General features: G+C 39.4%; 1 protein-coding gene across 5 annotated transcripts in view; it reads right to left on the bottom strand.

The window, feature by feature from the left end:
- Positions 1-5,427: 5,427 nt before the first annotated feature.
- The window catches only part of SYTL5 (synaptotagmin like 5), an 87,990-nt gene continuing 71,238 nt past the window's right edge, over positions 5,428-22,179 (bottom strand). For all 5 annotated transcript variants that reach the window (XM_017811026.1, XM_017811029.1, XM_017811028.1 and 2 more), the window contains 7 exons: positions 21,971-22,149; positions 21,034-21,136; positions 18,748-18,909; positions 15,138-15,246; positions 13,530-13,665; positions 12,093-12,301; positions 5,428-11,476 (listed from right to left, as the gene is read on the bottom strand). In XM_017811026.1, the coding sequence (XP_017666515.1) occupies positions 11,334-11,476; positions 12,093-12,301; positions 13,530-13,665; positions 15,138-15,246; positions 18,748-18,909; positions 21,034-21,136; positions 21,971-22,149 (1,041 nt within the window). In that variant the 3' untranslated portion in view covers positions 5,428-11,333. The remainder of the gene's footprint in view (positions 11,477-12,092; positions 12,302-13,529; positions 13,666-15,137; positions 15,247-18,747; positions 18,910-21,033; positions 21,137-21,970; positions 22,150-22,179) is intronic.

The following is a 22,179-nucleotide window of genomic DNA, read 5'->3' on the forward strand; positions in this document are numbered from 1 at the left end:
GCTGAACAATCCTAATCCTCTCAGCCTTTCCTCATAGGAGAGCTGCTCCATCCCTCTAATCATCCTGGTAGTCCCCTCTGGACTTGCTCCAACAGGTTGATGTCCTCCTTGTGCTGGGGAATCCAGAGCTGGATGAATAGGTTTGCTATCTAGTGGAATTTCTTGTACAGAGCGCGAAGAAGTGAGGCACATTTCTGGGAGTTTATTTGGGATTTTTCATTCAGTGTAAAATTGGGGTTTCTTTCTTACTGTTTATAATTCTTTTTATTAATAAAATATTGTTTTGCAAACAGATAGTTGTCTAAAATTCCTCTTGGAGATTAAAGTTGGTTGATTGATTCAGAAGTTGGATCAAAATACCTCTCTGCAGACCATTAAAACAGCCATTAACCTCACACTGAAAGTGTACAAGCAACCCAGTGGTGTCTTTCAGCTCCACTAAAAACATGGCCAATCAAGACACAAAGCATGAGCCAAAGGCAACACGAGCATCTGTTTTCAGCAGCAGCAAGGAGAAAGTAGATAATAGCAGTAATGTGGAAATCATTGCCACAGGGAATATGATAAAGGAACAACGAGCAGTGTAGAGGATGGGCATTAATTACTGAAGGCCACATACTGCAATGCTTGATAGAAACATATGGTCCTACCTGGTATGTTTCTGCTTCTGGCTTTTAATGTCCAACTGTCTTGGAGTAGCAGATTTCTTTCCTCTCTTCACCTTGGAGACAGACCAGACTGTTTATTTGATGGCAAGGAAACATTACCCCCAGGGAAACTTCATCAAGGATTTGTCACCTCCAGAGCTGTGAAAATACTTGTTTGCAAATAGTCACTTATAAAGTAACAAAAAATAGTTCCATGTTGAATAAGAAGTATTAGGAGGCAATCAGAAAAGGAAAAATTTTTCTGTTGTTTTATTATAGCCCACAGTCTTGCCAATCCACTGCAAAGAATATACATCGTGCATGAAAATACAAACAAAGGAGTGAAGATTGGGAATTACAGCTTTGGATGCCTGTTTACAGGATATGGTGCATAATTTGATATTTCTGAAAAGCAACACTCCAGTGTCTGTGCTGTTTGTTCTTGCCCATCAAGGGCATGGTCCTGTTTTTTTCAGCCAAATGCTTGTTTGACTTTGACCGTAAGGCAGATTTTTAAATTTTACACTTTGGTGTCAGCAGAAGAACAGTTTTACCATCACCTTTAAAGCAATCCTTACCAGAATTCAATCTCTCACGCTCTCTGAAATTACAAAAAAAAACCAACCAAAAAACAAACAAACAAAACCAAAAAAACCCAACAAACCCAAACAAACAAAAAAACCCACAAAACAAACCAACCAAACAAAAACACAAAAAAACCCCAACAAACCAAAAACAAACCACACAAACTTTTTAAAAGACATAGTCCCTCATTAATTCACTATCAGGAGCAGACTGTGAAGAGAGGGAAGTCAGCCACGGCACTAGCTAGCAAAAGCTAACGTGTGGTCTGAGGCATGACAGCACCAAGGAGAGTGGTGGCATGCCATGTCTCCTGAACAGGATGGTCTGCTTTCCAGTGTTAGGAAATTGTTGCTAAACACTGAAGAGTATGACCTGGAGAGGGCTGCCAGTGATGCTGATGTCAAAGGCGGGAAGATCAGGATACGCCCTGAACTTTGCAGGTGGTGGTGCCAGGTTTGCAAGGATGAGCAACTGGGGGTCAAGGCAGCCCTGGCTGAGCTTTACAAGTGTTGCTGTTAGGAATAAGCTGCAAGGACAAGAGGGGTGATGAAAAAATCAGAGAAATAACATTTATCTTCCAGACCTGACCAAGCCCAAAATAAAGTAAGTCCTGAACCCACTATAAAGGAGCAAGGAGTATAAGAGCCAGCATGGTGGTGGACATGGCTGCACCCCAATTGCCTTTCCTCTGCTGTCTAACAGCAGTGGTTAAAAAAGTTAGACAGGGCCAGTAACACCAAGGACATGGACCTATCGAAACAAGCCCAGAGAAGAGACACTAAGTTGATCCAAGGGCTGGAACATCTCTCCAAGGAAGACAGGCTGAGCGATTTGCTGCTGTTCAGCCTGAAGAAGGCTCCAAGGACACCTCATTGCAGACTAAAGGGGGCCTACAAGAGAGCTGGAGAGGGAAATTTCGCAAGGGCATGTAGTGACAGAACAAGGGGAAATGGCCTTAAGCTGATGGAGGGCAGGTTTAGACTAGATGCTGGGAAGAAATTCTTTATTGTGAGGGTGGCGAGGCACTGGAACCTGGAGGTGTTCAAGCCCAGGCTGAATGGGGCTCTGAGCAGCCTCGTTTAGGGGAAGCTTCTCTGCCCACAGTAGGTTGGTTGGAACTAGACTAAGATCCCTTGCAACCCAAACCATTCTGTAATTCTATGATTCCAGGAATGTAGAACAGAGCCCAAGGACACATCCATACACAGACTGCTGTGGCCCCAGTTCTCTGGCTCAGGTTCTTCAGCCTGCCTGTAATTATAGCATGAATCACAGGTGGACAGGTTTGGAGGGTTTTTTTCCCCTCACTTTTCTCATTGAAAAAGCAGAGCAAGTGATTTTCACTGATTTAAAATTTATTAAAAAAAAAATTCTCGGAAGGGTCTGTTTTTCTCCTGTATTGCTGCAATTCCCATCTGCTGCTGCTCCGTTTTGATTTAGGTACAAAGTCAGCGCATTCAGTCATCTTTCACGACTGGGTGAACAGGAGCAGGGCTTTAAATTGCTACAATCAGGAAAGCGATTGCAATCACTAGGTTGTTACGGGAAATTGAGTTAAGTGGAGGAGAGTGCATGAGTGATTGGATTACCGGTTATAGTTCTGCACAGAACATCTATTAAAATCCTGTGATTAGGAAAAGCTGTTCTTGATTAGTAATACAAGGTTTCTGGCATTTTCTGTTGTACATTTTTTTATGGGGAACAGTGAAAAACACCATTTGCCATCTCTGTTTTGGAGTCAAATCAGCCTGGATGTACACATGGATGTAGTAGAAAGGCCTTTTCAGAAACTAGAGTTTGAACAAGGGACTTAGTATTTCTGTCTTTAGCCCAGCAATTATATATTCAAATATATTCCAATAATTCATCCTGTAGCCTTTTGGTCCCAGAAAAAATAAAACCTTGAGTAAACAAGGTTCAGTATTTACACCAGTACACTTTTTTAATTAAAGGTTTAACAGAAAATTCTTCTCCCTCGAAGTTTTACTATCTAGAGTCTCTCTTGTACTATGAACATGGCTCTCCTTCCATAGCTCTGATCCTACCATTGCTGTCAAAATGCAAATCTGGTTTAAAACATGAATATTAGACCTGCCATAAGTCTTGTCCTTTCCACTCCCACCTCCAGGCTGTTCATTGCAGGATATGTGACACATCACAGTGTGTGGATACAGTCACAGGCTGGAGGTTTCTACATCAATCTGGAGGTACTTTTCAGTTTTGAATATGAACAAAAAGACTTCGACTACTTTAGATCAGAAAAGAATTCCTTGTTTCTGACATGCAGCATCTTTAACAAACAAAACCAGTGAGATAAATTGTGGGAGGCAGCAATTTCTTGACACAAAGCAGTCTTATAAATGGCCTGATTTTCCCCAGATTCTACCCAATAATCCACCTAATTAGATGAGAACAACCCCTGCTGTCACACATCTCCTATAAAGCTGCAGAGGAGAGATAAAATTTGGAATTGCACATCCCTTTTCTTGAAGTTCAAACTCCTTCCCTCTGGGACAGAAAGTTTTGTGTTTTAATGAAAACACCAATGACCCTTAACAGCTCTGCACTAAATGACTATAACATGCAGCTTCATTACGGCTCAGTACTTACATAAGAGCGTGAGTCAGAGTGCATCACGTAATTAATGAAAACGCAGAGGCTAAAAAGTAACCTGAAGTATATTTAAATACTCTTACAATCACAACCCACTTTTTAAATTGAGGTGGTAAAATAATGGAGCTTAAGCTGTGCAGTCTCAGCACTTGATCACTTCCAGGCACTCAGCACAGTCTCTGTTCCTGTTGTACATCCACAGAAAGGGAAAAGGCAGCGAGTGCTTCACACCATCAGGGGGTGGAACAGCTCCTCTCAACTGTGTAGCTGCTGCCCATTTCTCTCTCCCCATTTGTGGCTGGAGGATATTTTTATGGCAGCTTGTTGAAGGGAAGAGTAGGAAAACATTTGCAAATGCTGGAAGGTAGAGAGCAGCAAGGCTGCCTGGACCAGAGGAGCCAGCGAGGACATGGGCAGCTGAGGAGAGCACATGCATTTCTCTAGTCCCTTTCAAGCAGTGATCCAGCTGCTGAATGCTCTGTGAAGCGCAAGAGAAACAGTTGGGAAAGCCAACACCCACACAGAATGTACCAGTGCATATCTAGTTACCAGCCTATCTCCTATTGCCACCCACACAGCCAGAAAGTAACCAAGACCTACATTTCATTAATTAAGATGGCCCATACTTCAAATTTACAAGGGGAATTTGGCATCTATCACCTCAAACAGAAGGGGAGGAGAGACTGCAGTTCAGTTGTACCAAAGTTACAGAAGTGCCATCCAGATGTCCACGAAAATCCTTAAGGACAGTCCCAAGCAAAAGTACGAAGAGCAGAAAAATGGCAGGAGGGCTCTTTCCCACCTGCACCTGCTTTTCAGTTTACAGGTGTTCAACCTCCCCAAAAAGGCCAGAACCAGGATGGAGATGAGCTGAACAGGAGTGGTGTGAGGGCAAAAGAGTCATCTGCCTGTGTCCAAATCGCACCGAGAGACCAGTGAGCCCCCCTGAGCTGGTCTCCCTTAACCCGGGCAAAGGAACCCAGGAGCTGAGCCAGACTTTTGGACTACTCCAAAGTGAGCAGAGGCAGCACAAGCCCAGAGCCCAGGACCATTCTCAGACAGCAGGGAAGACACAGCAAGACAAAAAATCCCAGGGAACTGGAGAACCAAGAGAAGATGCAAGAGAGCCCTCAGCTCTGCGGTAAGTTGACCTGAACATGACTCAGCTGTAGGTATAAATTGAGTGATAAAATACTTGTTTTTTCTTAATAATAATAATAACAACAATAAAGAAATCAGGACCAACAATTACAGAAAATATAAATTTTGAACATATGTGGATTTTCAGGTGGGCAGGACCTTGAACTAGGGCTGGAGTTTCAGAAATAGAGGGGAAGACCTGCTTATGAAATCAAAAATAGTTTAATTTCTACACTTTAAAAGTTTTTAGGACAAACAAAAAAAAAAGCAGAGACAGAGACATCATCAATGGAGTCCCACCTCTGAAGACATGCAAGGTCTCTTGCATTAGTCATCACATGTAAGTGATGCCTTCACCTCAACGAGATAATGTGGGATATTCCTGGAAGACCTGCTCATAGTTTGCTGTAATGCATTTTAGAAGAGACAAAGACTCAGCAACGTTTCAGTATTTTAATTTAAAAGACAGAACAGAAATCTTGACAACAGTTTCAAATGTATTACCATTCACCTTTGTCCACAAAACTGAATGTACAACTCACAGTACAAAAGTGTTCTCAGCAGGAAACATTGCTTTGTCTAAATTTGGGCAGAACTTAACATACTGCAATGCCATTTAGTACTACTACTGTTCTTGTCCAGCAGCATAATTAAACAAATTGCTAGCAACAGATTTTAAGCAGAACAAAGGCAGAACGAGGGATATGTGACATTTCATAATTGCTGCAACAAATGACTATGCTTGGCTTTAGACAAATCTCAAGAATTAGGACTATCCTCAAAAATATACACTGAGCAGCCAGGAGCAATAGCACACAGCCATATATATGTTATTGCCACAAAGTGGAATTGTTGAAATAACTAGTCTAAATAAAGGGCCAAGATGCAGCAAGAGTAAGGTTCAAAAGCAACACGAAAACACCTAAAAAGCAAGTTGAGATTCAGTTTCCAGTGTCAGTGTCAATATATACAGTATAATTGACACTGTAGTATTACCACTTATTAAACAGCATTTGCAAATATGAAATCACCAGGCAGGAAATTTATGGGACACAGTGGTAAGGTTCTGGTAGAATGCTTCTCAGCACCTCCTGTTGAGCTGTGGTGAAGGCCATCACTGCAAATCAAAGTCTGCATCCTATTTTGGAATTTACCACATGTTCTACCAACATTTCTCTAGGGTTCTCCAATATTAACATTTCTATGTGTAATAAATAAATAAATAAAAATATATATTTTTTTTCTTATTTTAAAAAAATATTTTATAAAGTGCATGGACAGTTTTCAGGAGATGCTTATTTCTGTCATTGTGGCAAAGTGCTGTAAATCAATACTGTGTTAAGGAAGTAGAATTTCAGTCTTAACCTTGTATGTAAGTGGGGCTGCCACTTCACTTCTGCATGGTGCCTCTTTCCAGAAACTGAAGATTAGTGTTCAGGTAGAACCTTCTGGTCAGGGCTATTGAACCAAATGAAGGGATGAAGGGAAGAGAGACCCTTGCAAAGATTCAGGTGCAACCTTTACTGTCTTGTGTGAATCCACAAACTAGACAGCTGTGGAAATAGGACTCTCATCTCTTTTCCAAAGGTGTAAGAGATCCAAGCAGCCTTTCTCTTCATTGACTCTGTAGAGCAAAATGCAAACTTTACATGCCTGAAGCTGGGCACTGTGCATACTCCTCAAGAAGCCAAAATTATGCCAAGATTAAGCTCAACCCCCCTGTTGCCTGTTATCAGTTTATACCAGCGAATGCTCAAAGGCTGCTCTGCTGTTACAATTGAGTTGATATTTTGCAGAATACAATTTAGAATAATTGCACTTAGCAGGGCCTAACCAGTAAGGATGAGAAAAATCGAAAATCGATATATAAAAATGCTTCCTTCATGCTACCTTAGCATAATCTGCATTAGAAGAGACACAGAAGAATAACTTTCCAGTCTAATGCACCATGATCAAAACATGCTCACCATCCCAATGTCTTCTCTCTTAAATCATCTGCCAAAGCATCCAGCTAGGAAAGAAAGACGAGAAAGTGGCATCTAAAAGGCATCCACAGAAGGCAATGGCACTTGGATTAGCAAAGGAAGATGGCAACAGTGTCTCTCAGAGTCTTTGCAGCTTTCCTCCCACTCTCACTCAAACGTAACATGATGGAGGTAGAGGAGATGGGGAGGTCATTTCATACCTATTTTACCCTGATTTTTGTATCTAAACATGCAAGAGCACCAATATTTAGAAGCCTAAAGTTCCCAGATAGTTGACAAATTGAGTAGAGAAACCTCTAGAGAACAAGGCTGGATACCAAAGTCTGATGGCAGGGCTTGGAGAGCTTTTTTCGATAGATACTGGCATGGTCTGTAGGTGTATTTACTGGCCCCACTTGACCTTTTACAGAAAAAGTTGCACTTTTGTTCTTCTTTAATGGGTTGAACCCTCAAACTCTCATCACAAGGGGGAAAAGATAATGATGAACACCCTGTACTTACCTTGCTAAAAAATTATGTATCAGAGTAAAATGTGGTTTGTAACACATTTTTTAAAAGCATAGAGCAGATTTCTTCTCCACTGATGCAGCTTCAATTATTAAGGTCTGTGTGGAAAAAGACTTCAGAAACATAAGCTCTGTTGTATCTATTTACTCAGGGCAGGAGTTTATGAATCAATGGTAAAATTGTGGTTATTTCCTCCTAAAAATTATCCTTGAATAAACCATTCATGAACCTTCAATATCATAAACACAGATAGATGGAAAAGGAAGGCTTTAGTGTAATTCCTGTCTTTCTGTCTTTTTGTTCAGCCTGGTGACACACAGAACATGACGACGCACAATTATAGGCAATTAATTCAAATATCTGGGAAACAAGAAATCACATCTGCAGTTAATCATCTTGTGCTTTTTCCAAACCATAAACTGTTTTTATAGAAGGAGAGAACAAAGATACAAGAGATATAATTAAATGCGACATTTTCCGTAAATCAGACGCTTCCTACAAATGTGCCGATAACATCACAGAGCAGCAAAACATTCCAAATTGCTCCAGTGTTTATATGATGCTCATCATCTCTCCCAGGCTATGATGGGTGTGACACCTATTCTGTGCTACCACACTGCAGAACTGTCACTGCTAAACCAGGAGGTAATTTCACTGTGCTACTCCAAATCTCATCATGGCAAAAACCAGCGCCTTGACCAAAATTCCTTTCCAGGTGAAATTGTTCCTTTCATATGCTCAACTGCAGTTGATCCCTGCAGCCTGTTCATAGCCCAGCCTGTAATTTCAGGTGTGGGCTCAGGTGACATTTGGCCCTCTGGAAGGAAAAGGCAGAACTTGAAGTCCGTGTATGCACTGGGTGACACCTCCCAGAAGAGACCATTCATCACAAACTCTACCATAGCACCAAAATGGGCAGAAGTTGAAGCAGTAAAGTATAAACTCTTTTCTTTCTAAGCAAGACCTGATTTAGCGAAGATGTTCATGCTTAGAAGGTTAGGAAGTACCATTCAAAAAAATTAGACAAACTCTTGTACTCCATGCAAGAGTAAATTCAGTTTAAAATTATTTTAAGGTTTTCAGTTTGGCAAATGAAAAAGTGCCCAGTTTGAGGTTCAGCTTGGAGTAGTTTTGTGTTCTTACTATTTTTCTCATTTTCACCATCAAAATGAAACAAAAGCAAACCATCCAAAGCCCAGTGTTCCTCTACAACTCTGGATGGAATTTTACCTCAAATGATAATTTTCTTTAGATTCAGCAGCTTTATCTGTTTGAATCAACAATCTAGCAAGAAAAAAATATCAAGTTTGTGCCTAAATATCCATGTGATATCATTATTTCCAAAATAAATTCAGTTTTAGTACAAACAGCCAAGACAACCTATAACAATTGTGTTAAAGCCAGAGGTAGTTTAGGTGCTGAAAGTTAGGTTTGGTTTCACTTTCGAAAATACTGATAGAAAAAAATTATCTAATACTTAAAGACAGACTATTATGATCAGAAAAAGGTCATAAAATGTTATGTGCTTCATATTTGTGCTCTAATTTATCAGCTCACAGCATCTGCGGCACAGAATTGTAGAATCAGAGAATTATTTAGGTTAGAAAAAGGAAAAGCCAGGTATACTACACTAGACTTGCTTCACTGCCCATATGGAGCCAAACTTCTGAAGAAAATGAAGAATAAAGAAGGAAAATGAAGTCAGTTTTCTTGAGTAGCTACTGAATTTTGGCTACCAATCTGAGCTTCTCTAAGGGAATTTTATTTTCAAAGATTACTCAATAGTTTGTGAAAACTGTGAGTCTCCAACTAGACAAGAAATACCTCCAATGACTTCTAAAAGTCATATCACAATTTTGATAGAAAATATTCATAGTGAAATAAATAATTTTATTAAAACTCCTATTTTTAACATAAATAAATATTTTTTGTCCAATAATATTAGGATTTTAAAAGACTGGTTGTGAACTTCCCTGTAGTTTCCAGCCAGTCAAACAAAAAACAGTATAAAATATCTCAAAAAAAAGGACATTAAATTTTAAGGTTTTGAATTCAGCTCTAAACACTTGTATGTAATTGTACAATTACAGGTGTCAAAATTTCCTTCTGTAGTTACTTAGCTATCAGTTCATATTCTGTTGTTCAGTCTAGATTTCTTGCAGTTTCTGGATTATGCAGAACATTTAGATCTCTCAAGTTAGATTTTATGGTCTTTTTCTTCACAGAAATATTTGAATATTGGTGTTTTGATCTACAGGCAAGAACACACTCTTTGACAGTTTGTGGGGTTTTTCCAGTAATCTACATAAATTTCCATGTATTTCAAATTGTTTCCTTAGTACTAATACTATATTTCCAAAAAGAAAACATTGGAATTAAAAAATAAAAAAGAAAAGTTATAGATTAATTTACCAGTACAAATAGAAAGCTGTGTTCTAACTCTGGAAAATCCAGAAGAAATGGTTTTTCTTTCAGTTTCCTGATCTTCCTTTGTCTTATACCCTGAGAAATCACATGCTATACAATTATGTTATTATCCAGTAGGATAATATCTCAAGGACACGTGTTGTCCTTGAGAAAACATTATAATCCTGTTTCATTATGGTAGAATTAGCCCACAAAAGCTATTCAAAGCAGCATGCTCTTCACAAATGACCTGTGTAGGTCCCCAAAGGAGGAGGGATCTGAATAGGTGGAAAAATCACTTTTGGAATCCAAATGGCAAAATTACTGTTGAACAATTGTCATGGTCAATTAGATTAATGATTGAACTGGCCAAGACCCACATATCATTTAATCCACTGTTAACTCACAGAGGGATGTTCAGGAGAAAAAATTCCTGTTCTAGTTAATAATTATTGTGCATGGGCACATCTGAGTGGGATCCCAGACCTTCCAGGGAAAATTTTACAGTTTTGCAAATCATTTTGGCATGTGCTTCAATCTTGTTATTTTACTACACGATCTGTTGAATCAAGTTCTTATCTAATTATGTCCAAACCTGGTATATGTCTTATCTCAGCAACATAGATGGGGACAGGCATGTGGAGCGGACAGACTCCATCTGTTCAGTGACATCAGAAGATCCTGTTAGAGCTGTCAACTGAACGAAAACACAATAATATCATATAGTTCTGAAAACTGTTTGAGGATTTGCTACGTTTTGTTTTCATTAGAGCTTCTTTGCTTACATTGAACCAAGTTTACCTTTTATACAGTGCATTAGAACACCCCCGAGAATGCCTGTTCACCAGCACTGCTCACCTGCTGCCCATTTCTAGTGTGCAACACACTCCACTGGCCTTCCTTGGTTGGCTGCTTGGTCCCAAGTGCACCTCTGCACAGCCCAGCAAGTAAACATGATAAAGAAATGCTGTTTGTTACCCTTCATACCATTATGGCTCCTTAACTTTCAAATACCACAGCACAGACTCACTCTGAATCTGCTTGCACTGTACCAGTGCTGCCTTCTAGGCCATCTTTGACCCAGAAGGAGATATGTAAACCTGGTGTTACTTTTTAAATTACCAGCTAGAGAATTTGCTCATTCTGAGCATCCCACAAGCAGAATTGCTCATCACCTGCACACCAGTCACCAGAAGGGACAGAGAAAGCCAATCCCATCTCTGTACAAGGTCCAATTCTCACTGGCTTCAGGGGAAATGTAATTCACACAGGAAACCTGGGTAGAAAATGTGTGCATGAAAGTGCAGAATGCATTGGAATCTCACTCGGAGCCTTAACATCCAAGGCAAAGAGTACAACCCTTCCCCTTGTTCAAATGGGCAAAGTGGCAAGAGCCTGAACACCACTGAAGTCAGGAGTATATGTTCTATTCCTCAGCAGTTAAAGTCTTTCAGAGTCTGCGTTTTCCCATGCTGGATCTCAGCATTAATATTCCCTCCACTGGAACTCCTGGACTGTCAATCATCCTCTGCCAGAGGTGCTGCTCTTCCCCCTGAGAGTCCATCCAGTCAACCTCCTTGCCGTTACTTACACCTGACAATTACAAAAACACATGGCATTTTGTCATATTAGGAAGCAGTTACTTAATATCACTGCTCATTTGCTAAAACAGTGTACAAAAAAATGCTGAGCACTTTACACTACCATCTGTACAGGGAGCTATAGTGAAAACAGGTAGCTCCTGGAAAGCACCAGTTTGTCATAAAATTCCTTTGTGGCACAAGACCAGAGGCATATAAACCTTACCACTCTGCACCACAAGCAACTTCTTCCTAACAGAGGAGGAACGGATTCACACCTCTTCCAGGTCATCATCAGCAGAAAGGCTGCTGCTGGACAAAAGTAGTCTCCTCCTTCTCACTGGGATGCTAAGGAACACTTCAAGGTATTCACAGTTCTAGACTGTACAGAAACACAACTGGGCACACAATTTTTGTGTCTCACTTAGTAAAGGAAAGAACTAAATTATCTATGCTTATCTAAATTATCTATCTATTACACATTGCCTCCTCTCCCTTATCAATTTCCCCAAGTTCCCATATACTTTCCAAACACTGTAACATTTCTGTCCTTTCCACACAAGTCATGTGGGGTGAGGAAGGAGTAAAGCAAAATAAGAAGAGCCATCATGAGTCAGATGGGACCTTACCATTTCCAGTGCTCAAACGGACACCTCCCAAAAAAATATTGCTGGAAAGTGACTCCTTGTCCCACACAGTCAGTTCCAGGCAGACGTTGCGTATATCCCTTGAATTCAAGCCACTGAAGGCGAAGGTGTGATTCCACTGGGGGTTCACGCTCTTTTTTACTATGGGAGTTTTGTGTTTTGTAGCTTTGCTGTCATCTGGGAGCAGGTATCTGTGAGGTACAGAAAAGGAAAACTGAATATGTAAATGGGTTGTTGCATAATATTCATAAAGAGTTACAACAACGTAAAGGCTCAAATGGGATCAGAACCCCATCTCCCCACTAGTATTAAGGTGAGTATATACCTGAAGTACATATTTTGAATTTGTGCTTAATTTGTTTCTATAGTTACAGTGTCAGTTATCACCAGCAGAAATTGGAATTAGGTCTCTTTGCCCCAAGACATGGGTTGCAACCACATATTTTTTATTTCAGTGAGGCTAAATATAGACAGAATCATAAATCATTGGCTAGAAGGGGCCTCTGGAGTCACCTTGTCCAATGTCCCTCTCAAAGAAGGAGAAGAGACCCTCTGGAAGGAGGGAAAGAAATGGAAATGACTGATAAGAAATTGAGCAAGTTAGCATCATAAATTTGAGTTGCCTAAAGCCCCACTGAGTGCAGAAACACAAATGCTGACAACTTCTTCACATTTTACTTGTAGTGGAGAATTCCTTTAGTGAAACTGAAAGAATTAAATATTTTAATTGAAAAATCAGAGGTCTTTACAAGTTTTTATAGTCTTTACCTTGACCTTCTTCAGCAAAGTTGATGGAATAACTATGTGATTGCACATAAGTACTAAAGGGTCAAACACACAAACAAATTATATCGCTAGACCTCGATCAGGATTTCTGTGTAGGCTTTTACTTGACAATAAACATGATCTAATTTACTGCAGTGGGTTAACTGTGGGCTCTTTTATGTCAAATTACCTCAAGCTGTAATTAGAACACTGCAGAACCTCAAATGGTTTATGGCAACTCCATTATGCTTTTGGCCGTGACACATGACAGACCAATAGTCCAAGGAAAACAGAGCCCTGTTCCACGCTACTGAGTAATCCATGTCAACATGTCAGTGGAAGTGTTTTCTTTTGCCAAACATTGTGTTTTATAACATCAAGTACATCAGCAACTGGATGCTTATGTTTGAATGGTTCTGTTTCTTGACTCAGACATATACAAATATGTTTGTATTTAACCCCTGGGACAACTCATACCTCTCTGCCCCTGTTCCACAGCATCCTTCTCTTCAGCATACAATTTCAAGGTGCCAGTTGCTTTTCAGGACTGACACTCCACACACACACATATACAGATATATTGAAAAAAATTGGGTCAGCTGAAATATGATTCGGTGTAGCCATTAAAAAAAGGTGGAAAAAAAAGACACAAACCCTTTCACAAAAGTGTCAGATGTGCCTCCTGATTTCACTGCTGTTAAATTCTTTGCTTCTTTGATGAGGACTTCTAATATACCTCCAGATGGCAGGTGAGAATCTCCTTTTTTTCCTTTTTTAAAGCTCTTCTTTCCTATACATAGAACAAAGTTGCAACATCATCATCATCATCAGAAATTATATATATACTGTAAGACTGATTTGGAGACATGAATTGTCTTGGCTAGATCTTTTAAAATAATTTACTGCAATGTGATTAAAACATTCCTTATGAGAAGATTCTGATTCTCTGTGGGTAGAGAAAATAGTAAGACAGGAGCAGAATGGTCACTCCATACTTGATAAAGAACTTGGCCATGTAACTAGCTATTCTTTGCAAGACACAACAGCGTGTCCTATCTGAAGTCCTGTGAGAACATAAGTATTTGTGGATTACTCTGCTGAACACAAAGGTCTCGTGTGCTGTAAATCCTACTCGCTTTACAGAATCCGCTTCCACTGCTGATGTTAAGGCAGCCCTGGACCATAAAGCAAGCTATAAAACCTTTGTCCCAAAGCTTAAATCCAGAAAGAAACCAAATGTATCCTACGTGTAAGGATGCACAGCTCCTCAGAGACCATATGAAGAGACAGAGTGCTCACTGACACACTGCTGCTTTCAAACAGCAGCACAAGGACATGTGTCCTTGCTGCTGCTGCAGATTATAAGCAGCTTATCAGCAGGGATCATACACTCTGATTCAGTATGAAAACATCAGAAATACAGATCAGGAGTGATGCTAAAAGATATTAATTTAAAAAAATGCAGATGGCATATCTGGACTCAGCAGACAACAATCAGCTTTTAAGAGAGAAAACCTTGAGAAAACCTTACTGCTAGGAGAGGGAATGTCATCTGTCCAAAAAAAAAAAAGAAAAAGGCAAAGAAATATATCTGATATATCTATCAAATTCAAATGCTAACAAGCAATACTGTTGCTAAGACAGTGATTGCTTTCACTTCAAAGGATTGAGGTTCCTCGTGCTACTCCAAGGCAAAGAGTTAGTAGCTATTTTCCCCTGTTCATTGCTGACGAAAATAATGATTCACCCTAAAGAACTTGAATAATATTTCGCAGGACTAAATTACAGCAGTAATACAGTAAGACTGAGCAGAGGAAAAATGGTGTGAAAAAAAGTGAAATTGAGGAGGCAGCTTAAGGAGAATTAAGCATCAAGAACTAAGTGAAGTCTATTACTTTGATCAGCTAAACACAGTATTTAACTAGCTGAACAAAGTACTCACAGACTATGATGCAGACAATTTATTTCTCTGTGACTGCCCTTGACCATGTTATCTAATGTCTGGATTTTTTTTTAGTTAGGTCACAGACACACAACAACCCTTGACTGCACACTCCCCTTATCTCCCCTGAAGTTCAGTGCAAGTGAAGAGAATGGAGCAGGAGAAACATACTCATGGTTCAAAATTTCCACAGATGAACACAATTAGCATATTTAAGTATGATTTCAATCTTCACTAGTACCATTACTTCTCCCCAGGTGAGGATTTTTAATACTCAGAGGGATGTTATATTATAATGCTACCATTAATGTTTGTTTTACCTTGAAACTGCCCTAGAGGAAGCATTAGGTTTCTGTCTGGGGGAATGTAACGTAAAACAACTGTCAGCTCTCCTTTATATTGAAGTCCAAAATCTGTCGCAACCTCCACCTGAAGAGAAAACAAACCAGCCAAGGTTAATCATTCATATTTCTCCTTTTGATTTCAATTTTGTTGTACTAACATAGAGTTTGAAACAGCTCTTAAAGATATCAAGACACACCAGGCCACTTTCAGGTAATTAGACATTCCAGGTTGAAAGCGCTCATTCTTTGGAAAACTTTCCGAGCCAGGGTATGCAAGCTCTTAGAAAAATAAACCCATGTGGCATTAGACACTCTTCAGTGAACATACAGAGGAGAGAGTTATCTAGCATGAATAAGTGAAGCAAACCAACAGCAAAAAAACCCTTAAAACTTATTTCTGGGTATATAAGCTGTAGCTGATTTAAGCTGACAATCATCCCTTATTTCCTCCAGTCAAGATTTTAAACTGCATTTAGTTTCATGTATTTTAGAGAAGTCACTCCTGAGTTACTCTTGGAATAGATATGTGGGTTAAAGAGGTGAGGGGGAGCAGACTACAGCTCTGAAACAGAAAAACTTCTTGAAAACTGTTGTTCTCAATGTCCTTTTCCTTTTCTACACAGCTACAATTTCTGCATTTCTGCACCTTTTTGCTTTATAAACATTTGAATGTTGCTCAGGAAGAATGCATTCAGTGCTCCTCAGACCATCCTTGTTAAAATAAAGTTAGGCCTTCACTGGCAGCATGCTGAACTTCCATTCACATTGTAAGAAATTAGAAACTTCATTTTAGAACAACAGGTGTAACACAGAGGGAGCTGCCCGTGGCAGCGTGTTTGGAACAAGATGACTTGGCCCCTTCCAACCCAAGTCATTCTACAATTTGATTTCTGTCCATGCTTCAGTGCTTAGGTTTGGGTAGCAGCAAATCTTCCTGAACTCCTCACAGGGACAAAGCACATGTGTAAAGGGAGAGGATCCTCCAGAACTGAAAGACACACACCAAGGCACCACCTAAGCCTTTAAATAACTGTTTGTAAATGAATGTCTGATCTGTGACCGTATTTCTCTGAGATGCATTCAGCTTGTTTGCTGACCCCCCGGGAAGGTCAAAATTCTATTAGCAAGAGAAACAACCAAAAAAATCCCACCAGAAATACATACAGTGATATGCACAGAGTCAGCATTGCCTTCATATCATAGATTCCAGGTTGAGGCACTAACCATGCTCAGTGGGGCTAAGTCTGCACCCAGGGACAGGACAGAGAACAAAGCAGTTTTAGTGATGACAACATGGCCCTTTTGTGACTTCGAAGCAGTTTTACAGGAACACAGACATTGCTGCACTGACTAAGAAACACAGTCCTCTCACATCAGTGTCCATTGTCAGCTGCTGCTACAAAGGACAAAAGAAAACCTGTAGCAGACGGCTGTGGAATAATTTGCACAACATCTACATTTTGCCAGTCGGGCAGCTCACTTATGGTCTAAATTAAGCAAGTTTGGGATCAACTTTCCCATAAAGGCAGCAAGGATTAATTTGTTTTCTGTTCTGTCAGTGGACAAGTAAACATCTGAGTTCTAATATCAGAAAAAATTTATCAACCTCTCCCCCAAACCCACATACAACATGACTCTAGACTCTATCCCCTCTTTAACCACAGTTATTTTCTCTCCTTTTTCTGATTTAACCACATTCCTCTTGAAAACAGACCTTTCAATGCTCATAGAAGAAACATGTCTTAAAGTCTCCAACCTTTCCACTAAAGGAACTAAATGATTCATGACAGAACAAATAAAGCACTGTAATAAAACCCGGGAAATGTTTCACTGGCATTATTCCATTGCTGTCTCTATCAGGAGTTCATATAGGAGAACAGTATGTCATTTGCATGTATTTTAACCAGTACTTTTAAAAGAAGTATTATACTTGCTAATCAAAGACCCTAGCAGTGTTTTAAGTTTAGAAACATTGTATATAGCAACTTAGGAGGCAGACAAGACCGATTCTGTGTTTGCTTTCTTTGGTAAAAATGAAGTAATTTAAAAATCCTTTTAATGAGTTTGAAAATAACAAGACAGCACCTTCCAGCTGAAATTGCTGAAATGCTTAGCTACTTTACTACTTTTTTTCCTGAGCAGGAAAGCTTCATGACTCTTTTTCAGTCTTTTTCTTTTTTTTTTTTTCCCTGTTAAGATTAAAAGAAACCACCCATACCAACACAAATCCCCAAAGACTGAAATGAGGTGACAAAGAAACTACTGCACGCTAAGCTCAATTTCAGACCATACAAACTGCAAGCAAAACAACTACTAGATGCATGTGTTACTGTTGTAGACAGGTGGGTACTAAATAAGAGCAACACCTGACATCAGTCAGAGCTGTGACAGAGATGGAGTAGACATTTCTTCTACTTCAAGAGCAGATCCAAGAAAAGTGATTTACATAAAGCAAGCTTGTAAGAAGAGGACAGTATAATCGTGGCCTGAACACAGTTTGCCATCACTAGCCAATTCCTATTCCTGGTCTCACCTGGTCTTGTCCATGAAGGAAGAGCTAGAGGTCATCCCCATGAAGTAAACTGAACTAGAACCCTGCCTCTTATAAAGCATGAGGCGTATAAGTGTTCAAAGGAAAGATCAATTTCCATATGTATCTTCTGGCAAATTATTTACCAAAAATATAAATTTGTGACAATTTAAGTGTAAGCCTTGCAAAGGGCTACACCTAGAAATAAATTATACAACAATTGGATCCATCTCCCACCCGAGAGAAAGGCACAAACCAAAAACATCCTCCTGAAACTCCAAATATAATACTATTTCTTTACACAGAACAAACAAGTCATGAGTCAATTTGACAATGTTTGTTGTACGCCTCATATTTTTCCACAACAAGAAAGATACATTTTCTGAAATGGTAGAATTCCTGGGGATTAAGGCTGCTGCAGGAGCAAGCAAGGCAGAAGCCTTTAATCCTCTAGTTTACAGTAGGTCTTTGAATCTTTTCCAAAAATAAATACCTTTCCCAAAGCAGGTGGTGCACTAGAGACAGGAGTCATCCTGTCCTTCATTAAGTACAACGTTTCACAGACCAGTTGATTCGCTGGCTGAAAAGGCTTATCAGGTACCTTTCTAGTTAAGGTGAATGAGAGATTAAGAAGTCATTTTGTCACAGCTGAAAGGCGTAAAGCACTTCAAACTGGAAAAAAAAAAAAGTCTGTTTCTTCAATAAACTCTTAGGGGTTGGGTAGGAAGAGTGGTAGGAAAGTCCTTTGTTTTATGTCCTGTTTTTTAAAAATAATCTATTTACTAGGTCATTTTTCTATCGCAGTTTATTACAAGATGAACTTATGGTTTATTTATTTTTTTTGTTATTGTTTTTAAGTAGCCAATCACATGGGAAGTTTTCATGAAGACTTTAAAACCAGTAATCCTTCACTGAATAAAAAACAAAGATTTTTTTTTTAATTGTCATATTAGACACTCATAGAGTCCTGCTTTAAAAACAAGTTCCAAAGAAAAAAACAACTAAATGTTGCTAAATTTGCTTCACAGCACTTTCACCAGCCCTGGAAAGCCTTACCTTGGGCTGGAGCACAAACCACTCATCGCCCTGATTTTCGAAGTTCCAGGAATCGAATGGAATTTCCACTTCCCCAAGGAAGCTGTTGCGTCCAAATCTGTCATAATGCCAGACAGAAAGCTGTAGGGTCCTGGTTTCCAGCTGTGTGTGACTGATGACATACTACCAACAGAAAAAGAGAAAAAACCCCTTTCAGAATAAGCAGAAATAATAGTTTCCACTGAGCCTTTAACAGCTATAGCTCAATTTCACAGAGCCCACAGCAGCTAACAAATGGAGCATGAAAAAAAGATTTGTTTTCCATGCAAACAAGACTGAGCTAGCCAGGAAGCTCATAATGTTAATTTGAAATCTCTTTTCTTTGCTGTATGCATCCTGTAGTAATTTATGTTGCTATCACAATTGTGGCTTTTTTTCCCTATTGTTTACTGGGTATTTATGGTTATAAAGTAAATTACGATGCTTAAAACTATGATCCTGTTAATTCCTTACAAGTTTACGCAAAAAGAAGCAGATCAACATCAAAGTTTGGTTCATAAGAAGAAAGCCTATTGGTTTTTTCACCCCTAAACAGTGTCTGCTGAACACTACTTGATAGAAGGCATCGTCTCCTTTCCAGTTTTATCCCTGTAACTTATGAAAAATTGTTCTGAAAACACATACAACTGCATCTGCAAGGCATGCACTGAGCGTATCAGTCTTAGTAACCATTGTTGGTTTTGAATTCTATTAAAAAACTCATCTGAAAAAGCATTATAGTCTAGCAAATACACAGAAGATTATAAACATCTGGAATCCAGCTCTGCACACTCTGCTTTTAGCAAAAAGCTCATTAACTCCCTGAAATTCACTCTTCTCATAGTGTTGGCTGAAGAAACCCAGATGCCTTATTTTTGCATCAAGAAGAGTGTCTGAACAGAGACACAGACTCTCCAAAAGCTGAAACAGTCGAGTCAGTTGGCTATTAATGTATAGGTGTTTCTACAAAGCTTAATCCCAGATGCCAACACAGTTCCACTGTGAGAAATGTCAAATGGAGTAAAAGTCAAAGAGGGAATATATAGACAGATTGAGTTTCTTTTCTTTTTTTTTAAACAGGACTTTCAGTTGGGATGAAGAGATGTAGCTCTTGCTTACCTACCCACAATTTAAGGAAACCTTTTTTGTAACAGTTGGTATTTTTCAGGAGTTTCTAGGTCATATCCTCGCCCAGTTCCCTACCAGCAAACATCTTTAGTGGTATGTTACTTGCTAAATTAAGTCTAACACCTTCTTTTTTTCAGTTCAGGCAAGTGTTAACTTTACTATATACCATTTAAAAACAACGCTATAAAAGAGACTCTCCCTTGGCAAGCAGTCCTGCCAGACCAAGTGTGTGTGCCTGTAAAATGGTTTTGTAGCCAGGTTAAGCCAAGTGTACTGGCCAGGGAACATCTATTTGTCTCTATTATAAGAAACTTATTTAAAACATAACTGAAACTACAAAAGAAATATTTCAGGAGAAACTAAAAGTGGTTTCTGGTCTCATGACAGCCAGCTGGATAACTCTCTTCAATTGACAGCAAAGGGAATAAATCAGGAGCCTTGAGTTCCAGGTCCCAGACAGGCAGTGAACTCTGCCATTCCCACTGCACCACAGAGCCAGGGAGGTGAATAAGAAGCTTGTGAGGAGCTCAGAATAGTTCACCCTGTGTAATGGACAGGGGTTAAAGGCAAGGAAACAAAGGACATTGTGCTCCATCAGTCCTGAAGGAAGTAATTCATTTTTATCTTTTGCAACAGAGAATGAACCTTGCCACAGCTTTTTAGAGAGGCAAGTAGAGAAACAGTTGTTGATCTTTTCTTATCAAAGTCAGTTCTGCTTTCATAATAAATTAAAGCCTCCAGAAGATTTCAGATCTTACTGCAGGATGTTATTTTTCTCTTCAAAATCAGTTAGATGGGAAATTTGAATGTAGCTTTACTTCAGCATCAGGCACACAAAATCTTTAAGGTGCTTTTAACAACTCTAAGCTCAGGTTAGATGGGAACATCAACAGTTTTGAAAGAGATCTATAGAAACTAATAGCTGTTTTACCTGTAAAGGGGAGAACCAAACAAAAACAGCTCTTTAATGCTGGAAGCCAGAAATCACAGCTTATATGTTTACTAAATGCTTTTGCTTAAACACCCTCCCTTTTGAGGCATCTCTTCCAGATTCTAATCCCCATACTGGAACACATATAGAAAATACCTTGGAGAACAAGTGAAACATTCATCACAGCCTGAGAGAGAGACTGTTCTCACCTTCAGCAACTCATTAAATTCTGGATTGGTGCTGTTACTTTTAATTTTGGTCTTGCGCTTACTTTGGCGGGACTTATCAGGCAGAAGGTACGCCTTGACATATCTGCAGATCAAGTAGTAAATTATTAGTAAGGAATAAAAGATGGCCAATTTGAGCAAGGACCTGACATTGCTGCATCAGCAACACACATGAGGAAATTAATTTTTTCAGTATAAACAGTGTAAATCTGCAACAGAGAACATGAGAAACGTGGAAAGATATGGTCTTTACCTACAAACATAGAAATGTTAGTCAGACAGGATCAGAATAACAAGAGGCAGAGCTAAATTAATTTACTTATCCTCAGAAATGCAGCAAGCTCTCCTAACACTATCCCTTTCGCAGTATACGATTACTGGCTGGTTACATAGGACAAAGAACACACTAAAATGACAAGAAAATTAAAAACTTCATAACTTAAATATGACAGAATTACTTATGATTAGAGACACTAATTATTACTGTCTGATGAGAGAATTTACATTATACTGAAAACTATAATGAGAAACTCAGAAGACATGGTACTTGCAAAGCGAGTCTATGGATGCACGAAAACAAGGTTATCTCTATCCCTCCCTCTCATGACTCCTCTCATGTACATTAGTTTTGATTCTAGAAGTAAAAAAATTGATGTTACCTCTCTATTACTTCATATTTTTGTCCTGTTACTATTAAACAGGTTTATAATTTAAGTAATCGTATTTTTTTCCCCAGAGCAGGCACATGTTGCCCTAAGAAGCACATGGAAAATGCACTTCCCATGGGGAACCCAAACCCAGCCATCACTGAAATGTGGGCTGGTGATTCACAGGCTCATATCACAGCCCCGGATTACGGTGTGTGCTGTGGAGGAGGACACCCCTAGCAGAGTTTAAGGAAATTCTTCTCAGTGCTTACGGATCTGTCCTTTGCTTCTTCTCATCTCCAATGGCCAGGTTTCTGCAGCTCTTCACCAGGATGTTGAGGGCACCTGTTTTGTAGATGTAGTTGATACTGAGAAGGATTTCACCGCTGACCTTCACGTTGCCATAGTCACCAGTTTCACTGTATACACTCAGCATGCTGTTAATGCTTGTCTGAAGGGGGAGAGAAAAAGGTCTTGGAGG

This window comes from Lepidothrix coronata, unplaced genomic scaffold, assembly GCF_001604755.1.
Source record: "Lepidothrix coronata isolate B3197 unplaced genomic scaffold, Lepidothrix_coronata-1.0 Scaffold30, whole genome shotgun sequence".
NCBI lineage: Eukaryota > Metazoa > Chordata > Aves > Passeriformes > Pipridae > Lepidothrix > Lepidothrix coronata.